The 26,747-nt window shown below is 52.9% G+C and overlaps 2 protein-coding genes across 5 annotated transcripts in view; both read right to left on the bottom strand.

Annotated features, from left to right (window-relative positions):
- The window catches only part of SLC29A3 (solute carrier family 29 member 3), a 42,534-nt gene extending 33,230 nt beyond the window's left edge, over positions 1-9,304 (bottom strand). Inside the window, exons 1-2 of the mRNA XM_019745985.2 lie at positions 9,220-9,304; positions 5,675-5,973 (exon numbers count right to left, since the gene is read on the bottom strand). Coding sequence (XP_019601544.2) covers positions 5,675-5,973; position 9,220 — 300 coding nt within the window. The 5' untranslated portion in view covers positions 9,221-9,304. The remainder of the gene's footprint in view (positions 1-5,674; positions 5,974-9,219) is intronic.
- Positions 9,305-22,636: 13,332 nt separating this feature from the next.
- UNC5B (unc-5 netrin receptor B) overlaps positions 22,637-26,747 on the bottom strand; it is an 81,465-nt gene continuing 77,354 nt past the window's right edge. For all 4 annotated transcript variants that reach the window (XM_019745973.2, XM_019745971.2, XM_019745972.2 and 1 more), the window contains 2 exons: positions 26,049-26,230; positions 22,637-25,308 (listed from right to left, as the gene is read on the bottom strand). In XM_019745973.2, the coding sequence (XP_019601532.2) occupies positions 25,143-25,308; positions 26,049-26,230 (348 nt within the window). In that variant the 3' untranslated portion in view covers positions 22,637-25,142. The remainder of the gene's footprint in view (positions 25,309-26,048; positions 26,231-26,747) is intronic.

Here is a 26,747-nt window from a genome sequence, read left to right as displayed (position 1 = left end):
CTAGGTAGAGGGAGAGGTCAGAGAGCACGCTGGTTACCACTTGCTAACAGATGACCTTGGGTCACTGACCTAAAATTGGTGAGCCTCAGTTTCTCCATCTAGAAAGTGGGCAGGATAGTACCTAACTCACCAGGTTGTCCTGCAGATGAAGATGGCAGGCCCACTGGTGGGTGGGCACAGGCTGCCTGGCAGGGACTTCAAGTCAGCAGGTCATTGCCAAGACTTCTGCTAATCTGTCCTCCAGTTTCCTCTTCTCCAAACTAGCTCATCCTGGTTCCTTTTAAATATTCCTCCCTAAATTGGGATGTCTGCCCGTAGTTGTAAGACTAGCAACCAAGTCGTGCTATCCTGCTTCTTTGGGTGGGCTGAGGGAGGGGGCCCCAGGCCCCTACCTACTGAGCCTGGTCACAGCCCTGCTGTAGGAATCCCACTTCGTGTCTACACCAACCCACCTGAAGGCTCAGAACTCCTTTGGTGGTGGCCCCTGTGACCTCCACATCTTCTGTTGCTCCCTGGCAGAGCCATGCCATCCGTTTCTTGGATTGGGGTCATAGGGCTTTCCTCCTCAGCCACACAGTAAGTAATGCAAAGAATACTTATTGTGTGCTAAGACGTGCTGTGCCCTGTGCGAGCTGCTCTGGGGCCCCGGGGTGTACAGTAAGAGAGCTGCAGTCACTATCGCCAAAGAGCTACATGTTTCCCTGAAAATAAGACCTAGCCACACCATCAGCTCTCATGCGTCCTTTGGAGCAAAAATTAATAGAAGACCCGGTCTTATTTTACATTATAGTATATAAGACCTGGTCTTCTAGTAAAATAAGATTGGGTCTTCTATTAATTTTAGCTCCAAAAGACGCATGAGAGCTGATAGTCCGGCTAGGTCTTATTTTGGGGGGAACATGGTAACAGTTAGTGGGGGAGGCATCGTCATCAGTGAAACAGGTGTTATCATCCGTAGACAACAAAACCTCCTGCCTCACGGGGGTACTGCTGTCTTAATGAAATAATGCGGACAAAGTGCTGAGGGCAGGGGCTCCCCCACAATAAGCACTCAGTACCATGAGTTGTACGGTGAGAACCTGATGGAGAAGTACCGTGGGCTCTGGGGACTCAGAGGGGTGGCAGCAGGGGACATTCCCATGAGTAAGAGAGGCATCTGCCTCCTGCCCTGGGACTGGGCTGTTGGGGCCCGCTCTGGTCATGGGAAGGATGGGACAGCAGATTACCAAGCCTGGGTCCTGGCCCTGCTGACACCAAGTCGGGCTATGTGTTCCAGCCGTGATCTGGTCATGTCCCGCAGGCCCTCAGAGAGGGGCCGTGGGCAGGCCAAGGTGCACAGGAAGAACATGTTGGGAGGGGGCCATGGAGGCCTCGTGACAGGGAACGACCAGGAGAAGGTGCACTCTCTCTCCGGAGCAGAAGGGAGGATTCCAGCTTACAGTCCCTAGCCCAGGGGCAGCCTGTCCAGGCCTGCAGGAGAGGCCACGGCGACGGCAAGGAGACCCTACAGGATCAGGGATGGCTTACAAACCCCAGAGCCAAGGGAGGACCTGGGGAGTAAGGGCAGGAATTAGGGATACTGACAGCTTGGAAGCTGGGTCCAGAATCCAGAGGTGGAGCCAAGACACCTTCCAGGCTTCCAGGGTGGACAAGGAAGCCAGACTAAGGGCAGGCTGTCCACAGGAAGAAAGTGTTTGGCAGAGTGTGTGAGGTGGACCGTCTCCAGGACAGTCCCCTTTGCACCACCACTCTCTGAGTATGACCAATTTTGTAATCATCTCTACACTTAAATTCTCTTCAGCCCTTCCTAGCTACCCGGTTTCCCTGAAAACAAGACCTAGCCAGACCATCAGCTCTCATGCATCTTTTGGAGCAAAAATTAATATAAGAACCGGTCTTATAGTAAAATAAGACCGGTTCTTATATTAATTTTTGCTCCAAAAGATGCATGAGAGCTGACTGTTCGGCGAGGTCTTATTTTTGGGGAAACACAGTATGTGATTTGGGGCAAGTTACTGAACCTCTCTGAGCGCTGGCTTTTGCCTGAAAAAACAGGGTTAATGAGTGACAATGCGTTTAACACCCCTGTCAGCACAGTGGGCCCACAGTCGGGCTCAGAAGATGACGGTCACCCTGGCTCCTGTTGCTCCATCTTTTCACATCAATTTTTCCTTGTTTTTGCTCTAGTATTTTTGGCTCTGGGTCCACAGGCCTGTGGTGGGTTCATTCAAAGTTCTTATTCCAGAGAATAGAGACAATGGGGCAGGTGAACAGGATGGTTTCTGAGCCATCCCCTGAACTGTTCCAAGCAAAAGGAAATGTGCCTGGGGTGGCAGGTGACCTTGAAAGTTACATAATTTGGGGGGGGGGGCAGGGGGAAACCTACGCAAATATTGAGTCACACTCCCTAGCCAATAGTATCCATCCCTGGGAAATATTAAAAGGAAAGTACAGAAAAACAACAACATCTAAACCCACAGCTAATTGAGTTGCACGTGGCAGCTGGAGACAGACCCATTTGACTCTTCCCCTCTTTCCCCCAAAGTGGCCCTAAGGTGACAGAACAGACCAGCCGCCTCTCGCAGGGAAATCAGGAAGAGAGAGGAAAAGAATTGGGGAGGTGGGTGGCAGGAATGGGGTATTAGGCAAAGAAAAATAGCCCAGAAAATGCAGAAATGCCCCAGCACGCTTGCTTCCCAAACCTGGCCCATGAATCGAAGGGTGACAGGTCTCTCATCTCCGCTGCCAAGAGCCAGTAGCTCCAGGCAGCCGCAGGTACTACATCTGCACCTGCCAGCACTTGGAAAGAGGCAATAAAGCATCGTAGCAGGGCCTGGAATGCTAAGTGCCTGCAGCTGGGAAGGGATCACCTTGCAGCGAAAGCAGCTCACGGCAAACGTGCACTGTGCAGCGGTGTCCACTGTGCGAGGGCTGGGCTGGTTCCCACGGACTCACCTGTACTTCCTCTCCCGCCTCGGGCAGCCTGCTCCCAGGGACAGGTGGGGGGAAGGACAGGTGCACCTGTAATCTAATCCTGGGGGTTGCCCCAGGCTGGTGGCGGCTCAGACAGACGGGACCTTCTGGAGGAAACCCAAGCGGGCTGGGTGATTTACCTAGGCCAACAGAAACTGGGACGGCTGAGTCACTGGTAAATAAAAGTGGATCATAAAGCACCCGGCTAAGCCAGGCATCTGGAAATACACCAGGGCTGCATCCCCTAAATGATAATAACAATAATAACGCTTATACAGCACTTACAGCACTAGTGCCAGCCCTGTTCTAAGTGCTTTGTGTGCAGAGTAATTCACTTAATCCTCACAACAACCCTAAGAAGTTGCTGGTAGAATTGTCCTCTGGTTACCTACCGGGAAGACCAGGCAGCACACAGGCTATGGAACTAAGAATAACAAAGGCAGGGTTGGAACCCATGCAGTCTGTTTCCGAAGCCACGCCCTAGCCAGTGTTTCTCCAACTCTACTGTCAGTCACCTGGGGGGACTTGTCAGCATGCAGCTCCTGACTCAGCTGGTCTGGGGCCTGAGACTCTGCATCACTAACAAGTTCTCAGGCGATACCTGGTCCGAGGAGCACACCTGGAGTAGGAGGCTCTAAACTACTACACTATGTTCCCATGACACCGCTGCCGCTGCAGAAACAGGTTTAGATTGCACTGCTGTGGCCCCTGAAGGCTGCTATGAATTCCTCACTTAACAGAAACAGAACTCACAGGGTGTCAGAATGAAGGGGCCTAATTCAATCAGAATCTCTTGGGTGGGGCCCTGATGGGGGTGATGTGTAGCCCTGGTAGAGTCCTAGAGGCAGACAACAGGGATAGTCAGTGTGTCAGATTCATTCCTACAAAACGGGGGGTAGTGCCTGGGGGTTGGGTCAGGGATTTCAAAGGTGCCTTCAGAGAAGGGTGGTGAGCCACCTTCTGGGCCAGCTGAGGGGTATGACTAAGGTCTACTTAGAGGTACCCTCTTCCTGTCCCCTGGGGTACCCCTGGAAGAGAAGGACAGCCAGCAACCCCCCAGCCTGGCATGCCTTCAGAGAGTCCATCCATGAACTTTCCACGAGCTTTCAAGACAGAGCAGACACTGGCCTAGATCGGCTTTGCAAACAGACTCCCAACAAAGAGTAATCGAAGCTGAGCCCTCTTCCTGACTGGGCCTTGACCTTGGCCTCCCTTCCTATCTTCTGCCTGCCCAGCCCAGGCTTAGCAAGAATCCTGCTACGTCAGCTTATTGAGAATCACCTTACCCTTGACATCTGATCTCCTCCCATATCTGATTAAGTTCCTCACCCGCCACCTCGGTGTATATATGCTTGGCCTGCCTGTAGCAAGAATCCCTCTACCCTTGGTGGCTCCTCTTGGTAATTTTCCATCCATTACTCACCTCCTCACTCTGCTCTTTGGCTATGAATCCCTACTTGCTCTTCAGTAACTTGGAGTTGAGCCCGATTTCGCTCCCTCATTGCAGTACTTTACAATAGAGCCTTCCTTACCATTTTAACAAGTAGCAGAATGATTTTTTCTTTATCACTAACCCCGCTCGAGGGAAAAGTCACCCCCCAGAGTGAGCAGCCCTGGGTGGCAGGAGGGGGTTTGGTGCCACTGCCAACCAAACACAATTTAGATTCCTCACCTTGCCATTCAAGACTTGGGTAATGAATTCAATACCTGGGCAATGATCTCAAGCCTCATTTCTCTCTTATGTGCACCCCACATACGGCAAAAGTAGATGCTTTACCGTTCCTCATACACACCTGAACTTTCTCCCATTCTGCCTTTGCCCAGGCTTTTTCTTCCACCTGGACTTTTCTTCCCCATTCTTTTAATCTCCCTGCTCTGAGTCACAGCACTCTCTCCCTTGGTGATGAGACTACTTATCCCTGAGTCTTCGTTTCCCCCTGCCTTCCACAACTACACAACCAGCCATGTTAGCTGGGTACACGGTTCTCTAGGATAAAGACTACATTTAAAGACTACATTTACCTGCCTCCTTTGCAGTTCATATGGTCACGACTTGCATTCTGACCAATGCAAAGTAAGCAAAGCAATGTGTGTCACGTCCAGGAGTATTCTTATGCCTCTCCTTCTCCTCTTCCTATTTAATGTAATGGCTGGACCTCCCACAGCCATGTTAGACTGTGAAGTGATCGTGAGCATAGAAGCTACAGATGGTGGAACTAGGTTCCTGACAACAGGGAACATCAAACCAAGGATGGGCTTGAACATGAGAGAACAATTGTTTTCCATCGTGGCTTAGCCACTGGTCTTTTGGAATTTTCTGTAACTCACAGCTGAACTTGATGTTATTAGATCCACCCTTTCAAGCCCCTGGAGGCACTGAGCCCGGGATTCTTGGGTTTACTGTACTATCCTGCAGAGAATCATCATTCACATCTTCTTCCCAAGTTCAATAGTAAGTAACCTGAAGGCTGGGACCGTGTCTCATCTGTTTCCATCTTCCCTTGCTACACAAAGCACAAGGCCTCATACACAACACCACGCGTGTCTAGGATTGAACTGCATTCTTTCCGTTACACTCCACAGATCTTCCTAATCTGCAGCCACACCCTTCGCATGCTGCAAACCTTCCTGCAATGGTGTGTCCAAGCAGAGCTGCCCTTTGCCCCATCCAGGCCACCTCCCAGGAGGAACATGCCCTTACCAGGATGTCCGAGTCTTCAGGTACCTCCCCTGGGGCTGGGCTGGAGCAGTTACGGAGTTTGAATGTCCAGTACTCCTTGGCAGTGACAAAGAAGTTCCATGGCAGGAGGCCACCAATTCCCAGGCTGAAAAAGATGATGTAGGCACCATTGAAGCGGTCCTGGGGCTTCTGCAGGCTGGGTGACGGGTGGTCCAGCAGCTTCTCAAGTAGCGCTTCCTGGTCGGCACGAAGGGAGCTGCTTGCAGTTCTGTAGGTGGAGTTTGAACTGTGACAAAAGTCATCCTCTGAGACAATGGCCACTGTTGGAACAGAAACAGAAACGGGGCAGGTGATCAGAAGCTGAAGCCAGGCACAGCTGGGGACTCACCCATCCTACACAACTGACTATGCCCCCACCGTGGGGTCTGTGGAGTCACCAAAGCCTGCACGGCTAGAGAGCTTCAGGTTGAAGGGTCAGAGAGAAAGGCAAGATGTCCAAACTGCAAGTGACCCCCGCTCCCTGCCGCTATGCAGGGCAATGTAGTAGTAAACAAGTGTGGGGCCGGCTGGGAGTAAGGCAGCGCAACCTAGTGGGGCCTATGGCAACCAATCCAGGAGGGCAAGCCTTGTCTTAAGGCCTTCACCTTTCCATGCGGCCATAAAAAAAGGAATTCGAACACTTGACAGGCAAAGAATTGCTCTCTCAACTCTTCAACTTTATGTGAGAAAAGGAAGGAGCAGGAGAGTGTGTAGGACATGCTACTATTTATGCCAAACAATCTGGAATGGGGTGGGTGGGAGAATACTCACACATATGTATGTGTATCCTCTGGAAGGATACACAAGAAACTTCCAACAGTAGTTGCTGCTGAGGAGGGGGCTGGGGACAGAGGGGGAGAGGACCTCACCACATCCTTTTTTGTGCCTTTTGAATTATATGAATGTATTACTTGTTAAAAAATAAAATTCTAAATAAAAACAAAGGTATTCAAATTAAGTGACTGAAAAAAAAAAAAAGAACCCTAGTGTCTGGAGCTGCCTCCCAAAGCCAGTTTGAGACATTTAATAGTCGACTCCCTCATTTCATTTGTGGGGAATGGAAGGTCACAAGCCAGGCAAATGGCCAAGCCTAGGTTTTCGGCACCTGCCTTGGCCCCCACCTCTGTTCATCACATCCCACCAGGAGACAGCCACTCCCAGTCTATGGTAGCTCCTAAGACAAAGGGAAGATTCTAGGTTGCCAATAATTATTGCCTCCATGGCCTTGGGCAAATCACCATGTATCTGAGCCTCAATTTCCCCATCTGCAAACCTAGGGAAGCGTTTTTATAATGGTTATTTTACTATATCTGACTAGCAATGCCTGGCCCATGGTAGCAGCTGTTGCACAAACGTCAGGCTCTTCCCTGCCATGCTGGCTGGCTGGCTGGCTGAATTTGGCTGCAAGGTAGCATGCTTACTTCTATGCTCTATATAGCACCTAGGAGGTGGCAGCAGTTTGATAAATGGAAAACACTTTCATAAAGCTGAGGGTGGGACACTCTAGTCCCTTCTGCAGTAGCTTCCTCCTTAGCCGATAAATCAATAAATAAATGCATCTCGGCTCACACAGGAGGCTGGCTGAGCCTTAACTCAGAGCATCAAGCCAGGTACAATGGGCCTTTGTTCCCTGGGGAGATGGGAATACCCTGTCACACAGGCACAGAGCTTTATCCGCTATTTCAGGGGCACCTCACCACATTCCTCAGAATTAGGCAGGACAGGAATGATTGCCTCTTTTTTTTCAGCTGCAGAGAACGAGGCCTTAAAGACACTTGATTTGCCCCACATTCAAACAGTAAGAAGTCTCAATAGTTAAAATTCAGTCCTCATGCAAGCCAAGGTCTGTGCCGAGCACTGGAGCCTGACAACAGCCTCGTATGGTAGGCACTACTACTCTAAGACCTATTTCACAGATGAAGAGTGAGGCTCAAAAAGGCAGAGTAATTTGCCCAAGGTCACACAACTACCAAAGGGCAAAAGTGAAGTGACACAGCTTAGCAGTCTGAGGCCCATGCAGATTCCCTGGCCTCCTTGGGAGGAGGCTGTCGGGCGCTGTGAACCCGTGCCTGCCAGCTCCACGTACAGACAGACCTCCTTCCGGAAGGCTCTGTGGCCAGAGAGCTGTGAGCAGAGGTGAAGGCTGTCCTACAGGGCACCCTCATCAATGTCTGCTGAATGGACTCTGTGTGGCCAGAATATTCTCCCCTACTGAGAAGGGACATCCCCTGGAGCAGGCAGACAAGAGGCTGCCAGATGCCAGCATTGGAATCAGCAAATCTATTTTAAACTCTCCTGGTGGAACAGAGCCCTTCCCCAGCCTTCATTCACCGGGCACCCAGCATTAACAAACTAGCCAGACAGCACGGGTGTGGGCGTTCATGCACGGGCGTGCGCACACACACAATTTCTAAATTAGTGTTTAAAAATGTAAAAATTATGACCCATGTAAGACAATAGACAAAGAGCAAGTGGATCTTTCCAGGTGGTCCAGCTACAGGGGTGGGTGCAGGGGCCCACACCTGGCTGGGGACCATTCTCAGCTCCACGCATTTATTTGTCCAGGACCATTCAGCCTTGACCAAGTTTCTGAAGAAGCCAGGAGTTTTCTCTAACCCCAGTCGCAGGCCAGGGCACTGGAGTGAGCAAAGTCTCATTACTCTTTATAAAAGCTAGCTGCTGGCTTTTGGACTGAAAAGAAAAGGGAAGGTATGGAAGTGCCCCAGCATCCCCAGGATGGGCTGGCTTTGGCCGGCTGTGTTTATCAAGCACCTGTAGGAGCTGGCCGGCCTCAGTCCTGCTCCTTTCTGGGTGACCTGGGGCAACGGGCTGCCCCTGCACAAAGAAGCACAAACTCGTGGGGCCTGGGGCCACTGCTGACCGCCATCTGGAAACTGGGTGCTGGTTCCAAAGAGGTTTCTGACTGGCTGAATCAATCTCCCCTCTGCACCTTGATTTTCTCATCTGTGAAATGCGGGTAGATGGGCTGGTGAAGCTAACCTATGGGAAAGCATTGCTGGGGAACATAGGGCGCCACCCAAAGGCCATAGCAGAATCTGCCTTGGGGTGGTAGATACTCCCACTCCCAGCCTCAGGCTCTCCAATTTGGGCCAAGAGTCAGCCACCTTCTGGATACCTTGAGCTGACTGGTTCATACCCAACCCCACCCCACACACACACATCCAGGTGGTGAGGTCCGGTGTCAGGAAGTCCACAAGGAGGAGGAAAGGAGAGAATCTAGGGAAGAAATAAGATAGAGACCAAGACAGAGGGAAAGTGAGCACAGAGTGGAGGGCCCGGGAGGAGAGCAAGGAGGAAGCGGAGGGTCCTTGGGAAGGGGGACAGAGCGGGAGGCGCCCAGCGGAGGGGGCCGGCCTGAGGCTGGGGTCGGTCCTGAGCTCCCGTGGAGCAGTCACCAGGAGGGACCATAGCGTGAGGCCACCAAGCGCGGGAGTTCAGGGGACTATCCGGAGCCTGAACAGCTGGTTGGGAGCCAGGCCCGCGCCCGACCTCCGGCCCGCACTTACTGTCGCCACCACGCCGACGCCACTGCTACCTCCCCGACCGCCAGGGCCACTGCGACTCGCGGCTCAGCGGGGCCGCAGGCCCGGCTCCACCTCCCAGCCCCGCCTCCCAGCCCCGCCCCGGCCGCCCACGTCGGCGCTTTTGGGTTTGCAAACTTGTTTTCCCAGCGCTCCCACGCCGGCGCGGAGACTACCGCACGCGCCCATTTTACAGGTGGAGAAAATAAGCTGAGGGCTGCTAAGTGGTTGCCCCCTCTGACGCTGGAGCGCACAGTAAAGCCTCGTCTCAGGGCTGCTGCAGCGTGCCCTTTCTCCACCTTGCAGCCGGACCCCATCGTCTCAGCCCCCCCCTTTATCTCCCAGAGTCCTCCGCCTCGCCCGCACCCGCCTCCCCCGCCCCCCACAAATGTAGAGGACTCCCTCGGATTGCAGCCACCCCCCACCACCACCACCTGCTCCTCTCTGATCCCGGTGCTGTTCCCCAACCCAGCGCCACTTCAGGGATCCCGCCTGTCCCAGAGTCCAGAGCTAGACGCAGTCACCCAGTTTTGCTCATAGGCTTCCTGTGTGCCAGGCCAGTGCCGTGACTTTTCCTTGTCACTGCTCATGGTCTGGCTGAGACAGAGGGGTAGCTGGGCTGCTGTGCTGTCCTGAGATCCATCCCACCCCACCCCACCAGGCTCTTCCACCAGCCTCCAGACCTTTCTGTATGAATTACAGGCCAAGGGGGCCGCTTTTATCCCTCCCTCTCAGCTGTGCCTTGACTCCCACTGTCTCATTAAGCATCACATGCCCTGAGGTTCCGGAATAGTTTTACACCCAAAGCTGGGTTTGTGGAAAACCAAGACGGGGCTGGGATGGAATGCCCACCCTCACTTCGGCCTCACATCCTTGTTAGCCCCATTTTACAGGGCACAAGTCCAAGACATAAAGTTAAGTGGCTGGCCCAAGGTCACACTGTAGTGGAGGCTGTAGAGTCACACGATTTTCTGTTCTAAGACATGGCCCCTCCTAAGGGCTTGCAAGTGGATGGGGAGTGGGATGAAAGGAGAAGGGCTTCTCACAAGGGGTGACCTTGGAGCCAAGCCTTTAGGACACACATGGCCCATTGAGAAGAGCACGGAGGATGCTTGCTCCAGGAGGAGCAGAGGGCTGAAGCAAAAGCAGAGATGAGAGCAGAGATATGTCCTTGGTGAGGCGGTGAGAAAGGCTGGGCCCAGCTTGGATGGCCCCTGAGAGCCAGAATGGGTGTGCAAACATCACCCTGCAGGTGACAGGGCTCCAGAAGGATTTTCAGAGGAGGAGAAGAGGCCCCACTCGGGTTTTAGAGAGATGACCATGGTGACCACCGGCAGAGCTATGGACTAGAGGCTGAGGCCACTTGGCTGCAGGGTCTGACTTATTTGTCCAGCCTAAGAAAACAGACCCACATTTGCCAAATTTTCATTTTCCATCTTAATCCTTTTAGACCTTAAACCACACTAGATCCCAATCCAGCCTCCCTAACCCCAGTCAGTGCAGTTTGCAACACCCCAGCCCAGAACACCTGGACCTTACTTAGGAACTGGGGAAGGAGGTGGGCAGGAGGAGGGAGGTAGGAGGGCTCCGAACGCTGTTTCGGAAGATTTTGGGCCACCATGTGGTTGCTGGGAGGAAGGCAGAAGTCTTGTCTTGAATCTATTATACATTTGCTCGGCAAGCTTGGTTTCTGATTAGGTTATGTGACATGCAGATCCTACGACCAGCCAGATTTCCCCAAGATGCTCCTATTAACGCTTCACATACGGCCAAGACAATGGCCGCTGTCCACAGCAAAATGACCAGCACCCAAAGGGAGGCTTGGAGCTGGGGACTGTGGCAGGGACCGAAGACCCTCCCCAGAGGCTGTCCCTGACTGGTACAGAGAGGATCAAGACCCCCTCTTGCTGCAGGTGGGTTTGGGAAGATGCCAGTGGCCCCCTCCTGGGCCCCTGTCAGCTTCATACTGGAGCACCACAGATCCCCTCCAAAGTTCAAGAAGGTCAAGCAAGGTCTAGAGGTGGAGTAGGACCCACACCCAAGCTGAATTTGGCCTTCCAAGTCTGGGCAGATGTTTTCATAGCACCCAGAACTTAGCTTGGAAACTATTGTCAAAGGTGGAGATTCTAGCCTTTACATTCTGCCCTCTGCCTGCGCAGGTAAGGACAGCAGAGGTCCTCGCAGTAAGGAAGCAGCAAGTTTTCTGACCCCTGGAGTCCCCACCCAGTTGGCCAGTTCAGAGCAGGGACCTGGAGGACTTTTCCAGGGCCTGACGTTCTGTGATTGTAGATGCTATGTCCTTGCAGCTGCCACCCATGGGTTTCAGACAGGGTTAGTAGTTTTGGCTCAGCCATGCCATAGTGCCGTTGGAGGCCTTGCCCTGGGTAGTGTGGACATGTTCTCAGAGTACTCCTACAGCCCGCCCCAGGCTCTCATCTTATAACCAATACTCCTGAACCCTGGTCATACCAGTCTGGGCAGGTACCCAGATTCCAGGCCCCTCCCCTGAGTTGTCAGAAAGACCCCTAGCTCAGGAGAGGAAGGGGCTTAAAATCCCCTTTGTGAATCTTGGTTTTAGATTTGTGAGCTAAGGGATAGTGGTAAAACTACTAACACTCTTTGAAACCCATGACTCGAGTGGGGCCATTGGGAGCATTCAATGAGTCCAAAGACGCCGTGCCCTCACTGCCAATTTCCTCCACTTCCAAGGAAGAGCCTCTCACCCCAAATATGGTAGAGAGTTTATTTTGGAGTGTACTTTGGGCCTTAATTGTAGCTGTCATTCCATCTGAAAAAAACTCCTCTAATATTAAAAGCATTTTCCTGAACAGTCTCTCATTTTATCCCCACAACCCAGTGAAATGAGACTGTTGTCCCCATTTTACAAATGAAGCAACTATAGCCAAAGGAGTGCAGTGGCTTCCAGGGCACACCGCTGGCAGCGAGAGCGTGGCAGGCCCCAGAGCCAAGACTCTTTCATACCAAACAGGTGGTGAGGCTGAGGAGGGAAGGGACAGCACGGGTGACAAAAGTCCTTGGGTCCAATGAGGACCGCGGACCCAGGGCTGTTCCTGGTCCAGCTCCCACATCATAATCCCGTCTCTTTGGTGCTTCAGTGCTTTGTCACTTGACTGCTTTTCTCCATGCAAATTCCTGAATGGTATTCGGTCATTTTCATCTTTATCGTTGGAGATGTATGTGTGTGTGTGGCGGGGGGAATGAGTGATACTGTTTCAGGACACCTGCTGAGAGAATCAGGAGGCCCCCTCCAGTGCTCCTAGGCTGGGGGTCTCTCTCCAAATGGAAGAAAAGCCAGCCAACTTGGAGGGTTAGCTGGTTTCTTGGGCTGAGTCTCAGAAGGAGCTTGGGGTGGTCTCCGTCGTGAAGACAGAACGACGTGGGCGGAAACACTTTGCTAAGGCATCCTCTGGGCTACTTCCCGGCCAGTGAGGGCTCCTCTCTTCTAGGATCTAGACAGATGGCAGTGGCAGTGTCTAGCTTGGAGCCAAAATGAGGCAGGTTGCTTTGGGCATATTCAGCTTCCCAGGGAATGTTCACGGCTCTGGGGAATCAGGGAAGGAGCACAAAAGTGGGCATCAGAAGCCCTGGGCTCTGATTCTGGCCCCACCTCTGACTGGCTGAGTGACCTTGAGCAAGTCTCTTCCCCCCACCCAAGTGCACTTCGGTGAAGTAATAAAAACCTCCCCTGACAGATTATCAGAAAACAGGGAGGGGGGTCAGGAAGGGGAGTGAGAGAGGAGACAGGAGACAGAGATACAGGTGTTTTGACAAGACTGACTTTAGAGTAGACTGATTCCAGGACCAGGGAAGGGTGGGAGGGGCAGGTTTAGTGTGGACAGGTCCAGTGACTGGCTGGGTGCCTGTCCCCTGGCCTGACATTGTTGCGGGCAGGCCATGTAAGTCTTTTTGACAAGTGCCTAAGAAGTGGCCACAGGTTTCTGCCTTTAGAGTCCCCTACTTTGTATCTGGGGTGGAGGTGAGGAGTCTGGGGCATTGCAGCTGAGCAAAGTTGATGACAACCACCATGTATTTGCAAGCATTGTCAGAGAATGTCGGGGACAGTGTCTGTAAACTGGAAAGTGATGCACTCCTACTGTACGCTCGATGTTGTGAAATACGCATGAAGATAAAAAGGAAGGGGGGAGAAATAAGAAGAGGGATAGAAGGAGAAGAAGGAGGGAAAGAAGAGGAAGAAGGGAAGGAAAGAGGGAGGAAGACAGGAGAAGGAAGAAAGGAAAAACTCAAGACATCCAAAGCACTTCCCACTGACTTGATACTTCACAATCTTCGCCCTTTGAGAAAAGCTTCCTGCCACTCCTTGGCTCTGAGATGCCCTGAAAGGTTCTGAGTTCTGGAGAGAAGCCATCTGGCTATTACAAAGGGACTTGCTCCTGGCCCCAAGGAACTGTGATGCCACAGATTGCCACCTGGTGTGGTGAACAGAACTGCGGCCAGCTAGACCTGGGCTTAGATGCTGTTTCTGTATCCCTGAAGTCAAGCCCCAGTTTCCTCACCTGATAATATCAATCTAACAGGCTTTTATGAGGCACAGAATAGGTGACCAATAAGTAGCACTGACTGCTGTCAGGAAGGTGAGTGTTTATTAAGCTCCCACTCTGGCTGCACCCCACAGGAACCATCTCCTTGAGTCCAACATGCAAACCCATGAGGGAGGAACTCTAGCTAGCCTCATTTTGCATATGAGGAATCTGGGGTACAGAGAGGTTAATATCTTGTTCAGAGTCACACAGCTAGTAAGTGCCAGAGCCAATTCAAATGGATGCCTTTTTGCCTCCAGAGCCCGGTCAGAGACTCCATCAAAGTTGTTTTGGAATTGGGGTCCTTATCTCACCTAAAGTCTGGTGACATGTAGGTGACTAAGCAACAGGAGGAGCTTGAATATTAAAGAAAATCAACCCTGTGGATGCTGAGCCCTCCCGGCATCGGGTTTGTGGGCCGATGTCGCCCTCTTGTGGCCTTGCCCTGTCATTGCTGTGCTCGTAGGTTGGGCTGGCTCAGTGGGGCTGCATTTCCTGTTGTACAGGGTTTACTGGGCTCCCAAGCAGGGCGCATGGATCCTGGGAGATAAGGAATCATCCATAATTCTCTGCTTCCACATCACTAATCCAAGTCTCCACTCTAACTCTAACCACCTCTCCTTGCCGTGTTCAACTGCTCCCTCTGGGAAAGTTCTGGACCTGCTGGAGACTCCAGTCCTTCACCCCGCTCGATCCCCTCCGTGCGTAAGGCATCTTTCCTTCCACCCTGGGCCAGCTTAGATATACAGTCCATCATTTCAGTAACATCTTAGCAATACTCTAAACTCCCACGTCCCTCCTCTCCTAATGGCACCGCTGGCTAAACCTGGGTGAACAAACCTACTCGTACACCTGAGTGATTGAGCCTCGCTGGACAAAGTCCCCAGAAGGCTGGTGGTTCTGCCCTGAATCCATGGCTACCAGCCCGAGATGGGCCTCCAGGATTCCAGCCATCCCACAACATCGTAGCTTCTGCTCTCTGCAAGCACTGTTGCCACCTTCCTCTTCCATTCACCTCAAAACCCTGAATACACCCCATCCCAAGATGGCCTTGCCTCCTGCCCCTACCTGACAGAAAAGACACAGAAGCCACCACAGGAGAACATCCTCGTTTCTCAGCACCAACTCTGGCCCCATCAGCTCCTGTTTTTCTCTCTCTCCCTTAGTTATACTGTCTTTCTCTGCCACCATTAGAGCTGTGAAGTCTTGTTTAATGTAAGTGGGATTGTGTCAGACTGAGACTGAACCTGGCGTACCATCCACACTAGCTCTGGGGGGGCAGGGCGTGCCAGGCTCACCTCTGTTTGCAGGGGGCCTGCACCCTGCCTGGCCCAGAGTGAGCGACTGCTGAGTGACTGACTGAATGTATGAACAACCAGGAGCTGATTTACTTGGGAAGATCCAAGATGTTGAAGAAATGGAATGGACAAATGGATACAAGGTAGGCCAGAGAGAGGTGGAAGGGGCCAGAATGATGACTGGGGTCCCCCTTGGCTCATCTGGGTGGATGATGGGGCTTCTACTGGGACAGACAGAAAATGCCAGCAAGCACCAGGTTTGGGGACAGATCACGACTTCTTATTTGCAATGTGGAGTTTGACTTGCCTTTGAGGCCCCAGGGGGCGATATCAGGTAGAGAGGCTGGGGCCGGAGGCCTAAGCTAGGGTGCTGTCTGTTCTGGGTGGCAATGAAATTGTGGATGTGGATGAGATAAACCAGGAGAAGAGGAAGAAGGAGGAAGAAGGAACCCAGGACTGTACCCTACAGAACTCGAAGGTTTAAAGGTTGAGTTAAAAGGAGAGCCTGCAAAAGGGACAGGCAAATGGGCAGAGAAAAAGAAGGACAACCAGGAGAATGAGGGGACTGAGAGACCAAGGGCAGTGTGGCTTTGTAGGAGGAGGGTGGGTAAAGTAAGCCGTGACTCGGAGAGCCCTGTCTTGAGCTCTGCTTCCCTTCCCTGCCGGCTTTGCTTCCATGTCCCTAGACAGGGAGGAGCCTTCTGGTTTCAAAGCTGCTCAAGAATGTGCCAGAACTTTTTTACTGATGGGCCTGGGAACAAGCCACCTGGCGGGCGTAGAAGGCAGGATGGGCTCATGTCTGGGCCCAGGTGCCTAAGGAGTCTGGGGTCCCACTACAGTTGACCACGGCCTCCATCTCTACAAGGGGTCCCATGGGGAGGGTCCCTGGTCACCTTCTGGTCCAAACCAGGTGGGTAAGAGGATACTTGTCCTTGGGTCTATGTTTCCCTGTCTGTAAAGCCAGGAAGAGAGTCCCTGCCCTGCCCATCTCCAGTGAGGTAGTAGTGGGGTTGATTCTGGAAATTAAGGAGGGATTGGAGTGAAAGTGTTTCTGGAAGGCCCAAGGGTGTGTCATTGTCAGGGGTGGAGCAGGTTGGGTAGGCGGGGTTGCAGCTGGGCTATGTCTTCTACTGTGTGAGGCTGTGGTGCGAGCCCTGGACTGAGAGTCAGAAGAGCACTAGCTCTACACATGTGGCTCACTGGCCTCTTGGCTACATAAGAAGAAAAACATGGGGCACCAGTGACGTCATACACTTGAAAGTGCTCTGTGATCTCAGGTGTCTGCAGACACAAAGAGTTATTCCTTCTTATCTTCATTTAATGGGGGCAAGCTTAGGCTGTATAAAAAGAAGTATAGAGCTCAGAATAAAGGAGGCGATAGTAATAGTCCAGTGACACACCTGCAACTGCTATTGACGCCGATGATGACAAAATGGAAAAGGGCTAATGCTTATTATTCTCTTAATATTTACACTTATTATCTCATTTAATTCTCACAGTAAATCTATGAAGAAAAGCTTGTCATCCCTATTTAGTGGTTTGAATATCTGAGGTCCAGGGGTTTAAGCAATTTGATCAGGGTCACATGGTTAGCAGATGATGGAGTCTGGGTTCAAACCCAGGTTAGGCAGACCCCAAAGCATGTCCCCTTAAACTTGCAGCTGAGCTGGGACCATGGATAATATCAGGTTCTGTTTCCTGAGCATCCTCAGTGCCAAGCCTTGTGCTTGGGACCTCCCAGATGTTGGTGGTTTTATGCCTCCCACACTCTGTGACAGGGGAACCATCATTATTCCCCTGTGAGAGTCAAGGAAAGAGAAGCAGGCCACCAGGAACCTGAGGGAGAACAAAAGGGTACATCGATGCTGAAGAATTAGGAGCATTTCGCTGGAAGAGAAACAACGCCAAGGTGGACCCCAAGAGCTGTTTTCAAATATTTAAAAAAACTGTCAGGGCATAAAAGACTTACACTTATTCCTATTGATTCTTGAGGATGAAATCAGCCCCTACAGCGAAAATAAGTAAGCACTCAATAAATGCCAGCTATTATTATTACTATTAGGAAGTAGTGAGTTCCCCATTTCTGGAAGTATTCAAACAGATACCAGACAAGCCCATGTCTGGGCCATTGTGGAGGGAATTCTGGCATCAGGTGAGGATGGATTAGATGGTGGCCAAGGACACCCAGCTGTGCCATCCTCGAAATCTGTGAACTGGATCCTGATGAAGCCCTGTAGTTCTCGGGGGCAGCCTCTGCCTGGTGTAGCCCCTTGGGGTAATCACAGTATTTACTGGGGTGAGTACTAGGCATCTGTCCCTGGGCACCTGGCAGTAGGGGAATTACTGGGACCCAAGGGCCCGGCAGCCAATCCCTGCCCTGGGTTTCCTCAGGCAGAGAAGCTCCTGGGAAGAGGATCAGCCAAGGCCACCATCCCATGAAGGGATGCGAGAGGGGGGCTGGGGCAGGCTCCACTGTAACGTCTGATGCAAACTGGGAAAAGACGTGCCCAGGAAGTCTGCAGAGAGGGCTCTCTGCGCGGGACCCGGTGCCAGCCAGCGAGCGCTTGAATAAGAGCAGCTCTGAGCCTGACCCTCCCCTGCTTCCAATCCTTGTGCAGCTCCCCACAGCCCTGCAGACCACAAACTGGCCTGCACAGTGTTAAAAAAAAAAAAAAATTTGAGCCAATAATGACAAATGGAATGATTTCACATACTCATCCTAACCCTAATTTCTGGTTTCTCGAAGCAGGAGGATGGAGCCGTCGTGGGCACTCACTTCTGCTTGGCAACCATGAGACTGAGCCCCTAGAGTAGGCATTCCCTTCCGGGGGGGTCTGTGTGGTTTCCAGTTAGCCACGGTATCCACTTCTCCCTGTCACTCCCCTACTGCACGGAGGCCAAACATTTATCCTCCTGTTTCCCTCCAGTAGAGACGCATGCTGCTAACAAAAGTGGGAGGTGAGCGGTATGCTGACAGCCTTATGTCTCCAGAAACAGCTGAGAGGACACATGAAGTGTTGATGTGGCTGCTTCTCTCACGCACATGACCAGGCAGGCTGGATCCTGGAGACATTTGTTTTTAACCCCTGCCTACCCCCTGCCTACCAACAAAGCCCTGAGGCCCGACTCTAGGGGACTTCTGTGAGCTGCCCCCGTGCGGAAGAGCAGATCTGTGTGAACCCGGGGAGGGCGGTGGCTGCACAGGGAGCCACACCCCTATGCAGTGGGGTCCGCGTGGCCTCTGTGTCCTCCCCGCCCCTAGCCCCATCCTCTACTGTCTCTGACTCCACCAGCCCACTCCCCACTGTGGGCTTTCTCTCTTCCATATCTGTGATCGTGCTATTCCTGCCACCTGGTGGCCCCTGGGCCCCTGCCCTTCCTGCCCACCCATTTCCACCTGCCTAAACATGACCCCTGTTCCCGGCAGCCCAGCGGGAATGACCCTCTCCTTTCTTCTTGCTCCCTCATGCTCTGCTGCTACCATCTCAGGCTGGCGGCTCCTCAGTTCTGATGTACTAGCTATGGGAATTCCCTTCTCATTCTGTGAGCTGCTTGTGAGCTGCCCATGCCTGATTCAGCAAGTTCCCTGCCCCTGGGCTCTGTGCATCTATGAATTAGATCAATAAATACTGATGGAATTTCCAGATATCCTAGACCCTCTCCTTGGGGGACGCTTCTTAGGCTGAGGAACTGGGATGGGCAGATTCGAACCACCCACCGTGAGGCCTGCACCAGGCCAGTCCCTCCTGGCTGCTGGTGCCCCTCCCCCCAGACTCCCTTAGTCCCAGGTTAGGGTCACTGAGAGCACACCCACTCATGCCACCCTCCCCCCATACACATGCTCAAATAGGGCCTCGGACCATTTCAGCACCTCTGGCAGACAGCAGCCCTCACACCTGGCCCATTACCTGCTACCAGGAATTGAGCAAGTCTTCTCTTAGTAAGAAATTCCAGAAAAGAAATCGCTGCAAACTTTTGCCTAAAAGCATCTCCCACAAAATGCGTAATTGAGAAACATCTCGGGGAAACCAAACACAGTGTTCATAAATAGCGTTGCTTCCAGAAAGCCTTGCTCACCTCCCCTAAATTCTATGCGCCCCTCCCCCACGTGTTTCTCTCTCTTTCCTTAGACCATGGGCTCTGAGGGCAGTTTGCACCCAGCCCGGTACCCCCCCCGTGACCGGCACAATGTGCCCTGTCAGTTGTTGGACAGTGAGCATGGGGCGCTACCCGCTGCCCTGCCAGTTTGTGTATTGAAAAATCAGGAACCGGGAGTCGCCAATCTTGAGCACCTCCTGTCCCTGGGATGTTGTACCCAGGGCAGGGATTATGGTAGGACCAGCATCTCATTAAGAAAGGTCACTGATTCTCCAGGGCCCGGTTTGAAAAAGATTGGGTGTGAGATTCCTGTGCCAGTGCAGGAAGTGACAGTGGTTTGATGGCAGCTTTCCCCTAAAGTGACAAGGGAGGGAGGGAGGAAGGTATCTGCTGTTGAGAGTGGGGAGCGGTTGGTTGAGTCTGTGAAGACAGGAGAGGGGGGGCGTGGACAGCAGGCAACCTCAGCCCCCCAGCGGCCTGCCTAGGGCCCTCGCTCGGAGGACTTTAAAGGTGAGTCTGGAGCTCCAAGATGGATGGGTTGAGCCTCAGCAACCAAAACGAGACGATCTTAATAACAACAAGGGAGGCAACAGCTAGGGACCTCCATGGAGACGTCATTAAGGGAACCTGCTATCCATTGGGAAAGCCAGTGTCAGTGTCGGCAAAATGAAGTTCTGAGCAGCTGTTGGAAAAATAAAACTATTTCATGTTTATACCTCGAAGGGTTGAGGGTCTTGGATCAAATCCATTATATTTAAATATTTGCATGTATGAATATGTTTGCATCTGCATAGATCTTCCTGAGAGGATAATGAGAAGTGTACCAATTGCCTCTATGGGGAGGACTGGGGCAGGGGCAGCAGGAGGGAAGGAAGAAGGGAGTGAGTGGGACAGGGGAACGAGGACGATCTTTTTTTCACCTATTCTTCTGTACCTTTTGAATTTTTTTATACTAAAGGCATGTATTATAATTTCAATTAAAATGTACGAAAGTCTTGAAAAAATGTGTTAAACGAAACTGGATGAGGTCTTCCTGCATCTGACCTCAAATTGGGGTTGGATTTCCTCTTCTTATGGCCCCTAGTGGACAAAGGGGCACCCAGAAACCTTTCATGGCAGATCACGCTGGTGGCGTGAGTTTGCCGGCTGTGTCAGGCTGGCCGGCTGGCTGGACACCTCACTGGGCAGCCACTAGGTCACAGGATCTAAATCAGGCCATTTTATGCTGGAACCAGACCCAATTCGGAGACCTGAGCTCCACGGGACAGAGGGGACCCACTGAAACAGGGCCACTGCGTCATCCGGCACCTTCGTGCACATTAGGGGGAAAAAAGCCCCTCAGGACACTTCTCAGTGGAGAAATTAACGCCAGTAGTTTACTAGAACAAGGTCCTTTACTGCCACCTGCTGGGAACATCTCATAGTAAATTCAAAGTCTACAATCTGGGTGCGAATGGTACCCCCCCCCCCCCCACCAAGGTGCTTTCGTACAGTGTGGAACTTGCTCAACCTTGCAAGGCAGACCTGGGTGCAAAGTCACAGGATCCCCGCCTGCCCATCTTTACCCTTCTGCCTCATGAAGCCTCATGTCCCAAGCGAGTGCTCTGAACTGACTGACCTCTCAGCCTCAGCCCCAGCTGGGATACTCCCATCTGAACGTCTCACAGGCAGACGGGGTGTCATGCAGGGACTCTGGTCCCGCTCCCCACATAAGAACTCAGGATATGGTGAGGCCTAAAAGGAACACCCACGGAGCCATAGATAGGGGAGTCATACCATATAGTCTTGCTGGCGGCTGGCTTGGAGACACAGGAAGCAGCAGCCACACGATCTGTAACCCACCGTCTGCTTCTCTGCCAACCAACCTCCTGTGCTAACTGCAACCCACCTCTCTGCAATCCACAATCCGCGCTTCCTAGCTCAGCCACGGGTTATATCAGTGGCCAAAGGCTACCTGGTTACAGCCGATGGCCAACTAGCCACAGCTGACCCGAGCCAGAACCTTTCCATGTGAGACCGAGAGCCTGGAAACTGCACTCAGGGGCTCTGTCCCCACACAGGGACACTGGCGGCTTCCTCTCTGTTGTCCCTCTCACACATCACCTAGTTCATGAAAGGCTCAAATGACTGACCCCTGAACATACTCCGTGAATGCCTATGCCCTGACTTGGGATAGCGTAGGCTCGAACTAGCTTTGTGGTCGAGGAGAAATCCTTATTCCTCTCTGGGCATTTTCCCCTCTGTAAAACGGGGCAGTTGAGTTTCATCATTTCCAGGAACCTGACAGTGTCCTCCCCCCACCCCCAAACCCATGGAATTTTGAGTAAGCAGGAAAGTCATTCCCAATTACGGATAGAAAGACAGTCCAGAAGGCAGCAGAATACAACCTGGAGTTTTTTTGTTGTTTTTTTTTAATTAGACTAGGAAATATAATTTATTTCATAAAAATTAATTTTGTTACAATAGGAATGCTAAACATTATTTACAGGTTGTAGTTTACAGAATACACAGAGGTGGGATTGGGGCCATTCCTGCAGCCCTGCATCCCCCGGACATAAAATCACGTCTACAGTCCAGGCAGGGGGTCCAGCCCTTTGCCCCCAGGAGAGCTGCTTCCTGACCCCAAGCTCCTGATCACCTCCCCTCAGAGGGCCTGCTAAGGGACCTAGTTCAGCTGCCTGGTTGCTGGGGGGAGGGGACCAGAGGGCCCTGGATCGTTCTGGAGATGGGGAGGGTCCTCATGCCCTCAGAATGACCCGTGCCCTGGAACTCTGGGGCCCGGGGCACTGTGAGGGAAGGCAGAGGGAGAGGCACATAGAGATACACCGACTGACCCTGTGGGCTCAGAGAGGGCAGAAAACAGGCACGCCAACCTCCGGATGTCCCAACTGGGGACTCGAGGAGAGCACTCTCATAGGTGGGGACACGTTTTCGGAGGGGCACCTGATGTGCCCGTGGAGAAAAGCATACAGAGCACGCACACACACAGACACACGCGCAAACACACCTGAGATGAGAGACAAACACCCGTGTGAGGGCTAGGCTGGCCCTGCAATGGTCGGTACCTAACCCGCTGCTCTCAAGGTACACAGGCCACGTGGGGCTGCCTCTCGGGCCCCAGGAGGAGACAGCTCAATCCCACCGTGAGGTGGACAGCGTGGGGTGTAGTCACAGCAGCCTTGGCAGCAAACCCTTTCCCAGCTTCTCCTATAAAGCTGGATAGTTTGAACCCTCCCAGAAGCCTCCAGACAACTGGTTCTGTGCTCCAGGCCCTGGTCCACAATTCCTGGATATCAGATCAGAATTGGTCCCTGGTGACTAGTCTGGCCTCATCCACCAAAAGCTCTCATCCCAGGCCTGGAGCAAGCAGGCTTCTGAGGGTGGCGCTGGGCAGACCATGGTAACTACCCACTACGGTTCCCATCCGAAACCTAGAATGACAGTGCGCCAGGACCCGAAGGGCGTTAGGTAGCAGCTGTGGGACCTTCTAGGTATAAAAAGTAAATGAGGCCCAGAGAATGCAGTCATATGTCTGTGGTCACACAGTTTAGTGGCAAAAGTAAAGCCTGAGTGTCTTGGGACACCAGGCTGCCCATGGACATTGGAGAGCCTGTGATGGGAATGGCACTGGTAAAACCCCTGGTTGGCCCTGGCTGTGGCTATCACCCAGGCCACCACAGGGTGGGCTAGGAGTGACCAGGGAGGCTGAGCCCCAGCAGACAGGTAACTCTGACAGGAAAGGCTCACTGCCTTTTGCGTGAGGCAGCATCTACACAGACACTGGGGTAAGGAGCTGGGGTCCCAGCCCTGGGGGCCCCCGATGCAGGCCTGATACAAGGAATCCTCTCTCAAACTCCAAGCAGGCCCTAGTCTGCCCATGGCCAACCCACACCCCAAGAGAGGCTGGCGGGTGGCGAGATCCCCCCATAAGCCTGCAAGTCCATGGCAGGGAAGACAGGCTGGGGGTGCTGGCTGGGACTGCAGCCCTAAAACCTGCTTTCCTCCCAGGAGACCAGACTTTCAAAGGCCAGGATATGCCCAGGCTGGTCCCAAAGGCTGCTCACTGACCTGCTGGGGCAAGCCCAGCGGTCAGCGCCCAGAGCTGTCAGGAGAGCTGGTACCTTGCCTGGGTGCCAACGAGAGGCCTTTGATGAGGCGTCTGTGCCAGCAGCGAGAGCCTGGTCCCAGTCACTGCCAGCTGGCTGGAAAGGCACAGGCACGCATCCCTCCCCAATCAGGGCCCCTGGTGGCCTCTCAGAATACCCTGGAACAGGTTGGTGAGGGGGTGCCAGCCCCTCCACTCTGTCAACCTTCTTGTTCAAAGGTTACCTACCTCAAGTTCTCCCAGACTACAGAGGGAGGGGGGAAAGGAGGGGCCTGTGGAGATCAGAGCTGAGAAAATCACCTCCCACCCTTGCTCTTCCACTCCAGGCGGGCGGGAGAGCGTGTAAAGCACAGCCAGGACACCCACCTCCCAGCCTCCCGGGCCACAGGGCTGCTGCTAACATGTTCCTCAAAACCACACGGAGGCCCAGAAGCTCAGGTTCCTGCTGTTAGAGACGCCTTCTCATCCACCCCGTCTGGAGAAACGGAGGCTATGGAAAGGCGGGTCCTGGATTCCTGGTTTTCAAGAAAATGCCCACCTGCTCCAGCCCACCTGTTCTAGAGACTGCTAAGTGGGCAGTGTGGGGCTGGCCCTCCCCTGGAGGTAAAAGAGAGAGGTGTCCATGGGGGACTCTCATCCCCCACTTCCTTCTCTGCTGTGGCCCCACTTCTTGGCCACACCTTCTCTCTGGGAGCCACCAGACCATGGCATTGCAAACAGTCTCCCTGGCACAGAACTGGCCTGGCCTGGCCTGCCCATATTTTCCATCCCAAGGCCTCTTAACATGGCTTCCCAGTCCCAGAGGAGCCTATGGGGGGCATCTACCTGGGGCTGTGGGAGGGAGGGTGGGAGGGAGGACCACACCCCACTCCAGAGCCCCAGGCTCCTTGGCTTTACGGATTCCGCATCTGCTTAAGATTTTAGAGGGAAACAAGTAGCTTGGCTAAAACCCCATCTGACCCTGTACCACGGGGGAGACTCAGGCCTAGTAAGAATTTAGTATAAGATGGAATCATTGGCAGCAAAGTGTTCCCTGTTCAGTCTCTCTCTCTCTCTAACAAACACACACACAGACACGCACACCACTTGCACACATTTGCTCCTGGCCAGAACTGAGCACGTTCACACTCATCCACACTCAAGAAAAGAGTTTTCTATTTTTTTTGTTGTTGTTTTTCATTTTCTTTTCTTTTTTTTTTTTCTTAAAAAGGACTTATCCAAATATCTGGATAATAAATCATTTGCGTTTCCTAAGAAACTGGGTTTTTCTTTTCCCTTGTGGTTTTGGTGTTTTTCTTCTTCTTCTTTGAGACTTACTAGCAGTCTGAAGCTTTCTTTTTCTTTTCCTTTTAGCTTTTGGACAGGAGAAAGCAGTTTGTCTGAATTGTACTTGACTCTTCAAAGAGGAAAATGGTGTGAAGAGAGGGAGCTTAGGGAGGAGGGAGAAATCAATAGCTGAGGAAGAAAACGAAAAATGAAACGAAAACAAACTGAACCCAGAGGTCCCAGGGCTGTGGACGGGGTGAGGGTGGGGTGGAAGGAGGGCCACCCCTTTGCTCCCCTAACTGCTTCCAGAGGCCTCAGCCCCACTCCGGTTTCCCCAGGGAGGTCTGAGGCCAGGAGAGACAGCAGGGGGTGGAGAAGGAACCTCAGGTCCTCCTGACACCAAAGTACATGGATTTCCTAAGGCTGGTTGTGGTCTGAGGGTAGGGCAAGGGAGGAGGCGGAGGGGCGACGCCGGCTGTGAGCTGGGGGGGCATCGGAGGCTGAGCTGCCCCCCAGGAGGCTGCCCGGGCCTCCCTGCGCCCGCCTCCTGCCAGTGCCTACCAGCCCGCAGACTGGGGCAGCTCAGCAGTCTCCATCGGTCGCCATGGCCACCAACATCTCACTCTTGCCCATCTCCTCCAAGGCACTCGCCAGGCTGTTGAGGTCTCCGTCATCTTGTTGCAGAGCTTCCCAGAGATCCAGGATCACACCCGTGGGGCTTGCTTTTGTGGCAAAGTAGTTCAGGTACCTGGCGGAGGGAAGGACACTGGGCTACCCAAAAGCTCAGCACCTCCCAGAAACCTGGGTGTGGAGGGAGCATGAGGAGGTGGTGGGAGTATGGACTCTGGGGTCCCACAATCCTGGGCCAGAGTCCCAGCTCTTCTGCTTACAGGCTGTGTGGCCCTGGGCAAGTCACTGCCCCTCTCTGAGCTTTATAGTCTCATCTCTAAAATGGAAACTGTCTTGCTCATCATTCTTCACCATCTTATTGTTATCATTGACAAACCCTGGCCCCAGGAGACCGTTGAAACCTAACACTCTGTTCTGTCTTCCTCCTACCTTTATCCCTTGCTGATCTTGCCCCAGCCTTAGACATCTCAGTAAATCCCACCCATTTCTAGTAAGATGTCTTAGACGTGGCATCTGCTCAATGCAGGTTTATTAAATGGTTTCTCAATGAGTATAACATCATAATAATGATTATTATTGCCATCGGATTTATCCAGCATTTCAAGTTCTCCAGAAAAGTTTCGACATTAAGATGTCTCCTGCCATTTAGCAAGTATTTCCAGAGCATCTGCTCTGCCCTGGGCTCTGGGGTGGTGGTGGCGCTCAAACCCAGCAGGTGTCTGGCTTTATCTGAATGTCACAGACCAGTGGTCTGAGCATGATGCTTCGCAAGCAACGGGCTTCTCAGACTTACCACACCCAAAAGGCCGATGGGAATGGGCTGTCGTTTGGGTGGGCCAGGCCTGTCCCAACACTCACCGGTCCATGGAGAGTTTCTTCGCCAACAGGCGCCAGTCATTGCCCCGGGAGTTGGGGGCGTCCAGGCTGTTGCATATTTTCTGGCGGATGGACAGCGGGATCTTGAAGGCATAGGGTCCCAGCTGGGTGGTGACCGTGCTGCTGGGGGCAGAGCAAAGGGCATCCAGGGAGCCAGCAGGAGTCTGGAAGGGCAGGGGGCAAGGGTGAGAGGGGCAGAGGGCTCCCCATACCTGGTGCTGGGTATCTGCTTCTCCAGCCTTCCTGACTTAAAACTACGAACTCGTGGAGACTCCAGTCACTCCCCGCCCCCTATCCGGGGCAGGCTCTCACGGCTCAGTCAAAGAACTTCTCCCCTGGGGGGTCAGCTCCTGAGGGCCAGGGCTGCGTGCCCGAACCCCAGCCTTCAGGGGCTACACCATATTAATGGACTGCCCAGGGCGAACGCTAATACAGCCTCGGGATTACGAAGCCATGAGAAGCCTCAGCCCCAGTCTAATCCATAGGGACCCACTTTTACACCGTGGAAAACAAAGTGTAGCTCGGGGAAGTGACTTGCCCATGGTCACGTGCCAAGTTAGTGGCAGGGCTGGGGCCAGACCTATATCCAGCGCTCTTTACACTGCATGGCCAGCAGGGTGTAGCACTGTCCCCGATGGCTTGGCTTTCATGAGCCTCAATCCGGATGTCCAGTGGTGGAGA

Source organism: Rhinolophus sinicus, linkage group LG07 (genome assembly GCF_036562045.2).
Source record: "Rhinolophus sinicus isolate RSC01 linkage group LG07, ASM3656204v1, whole genome shotgun sequence".
Lineage (NCBI taxonomy): Eukaryota > Metazoa > Chordata > Mammalia > Chiroptera > Rhinolophidae > Rhinolophus > Rhinolophus sinicus.
Note: the sequence above shows the minus strand (reverse complement) of the source record. Positions and strands in the feature narration are given on the sequence as shown.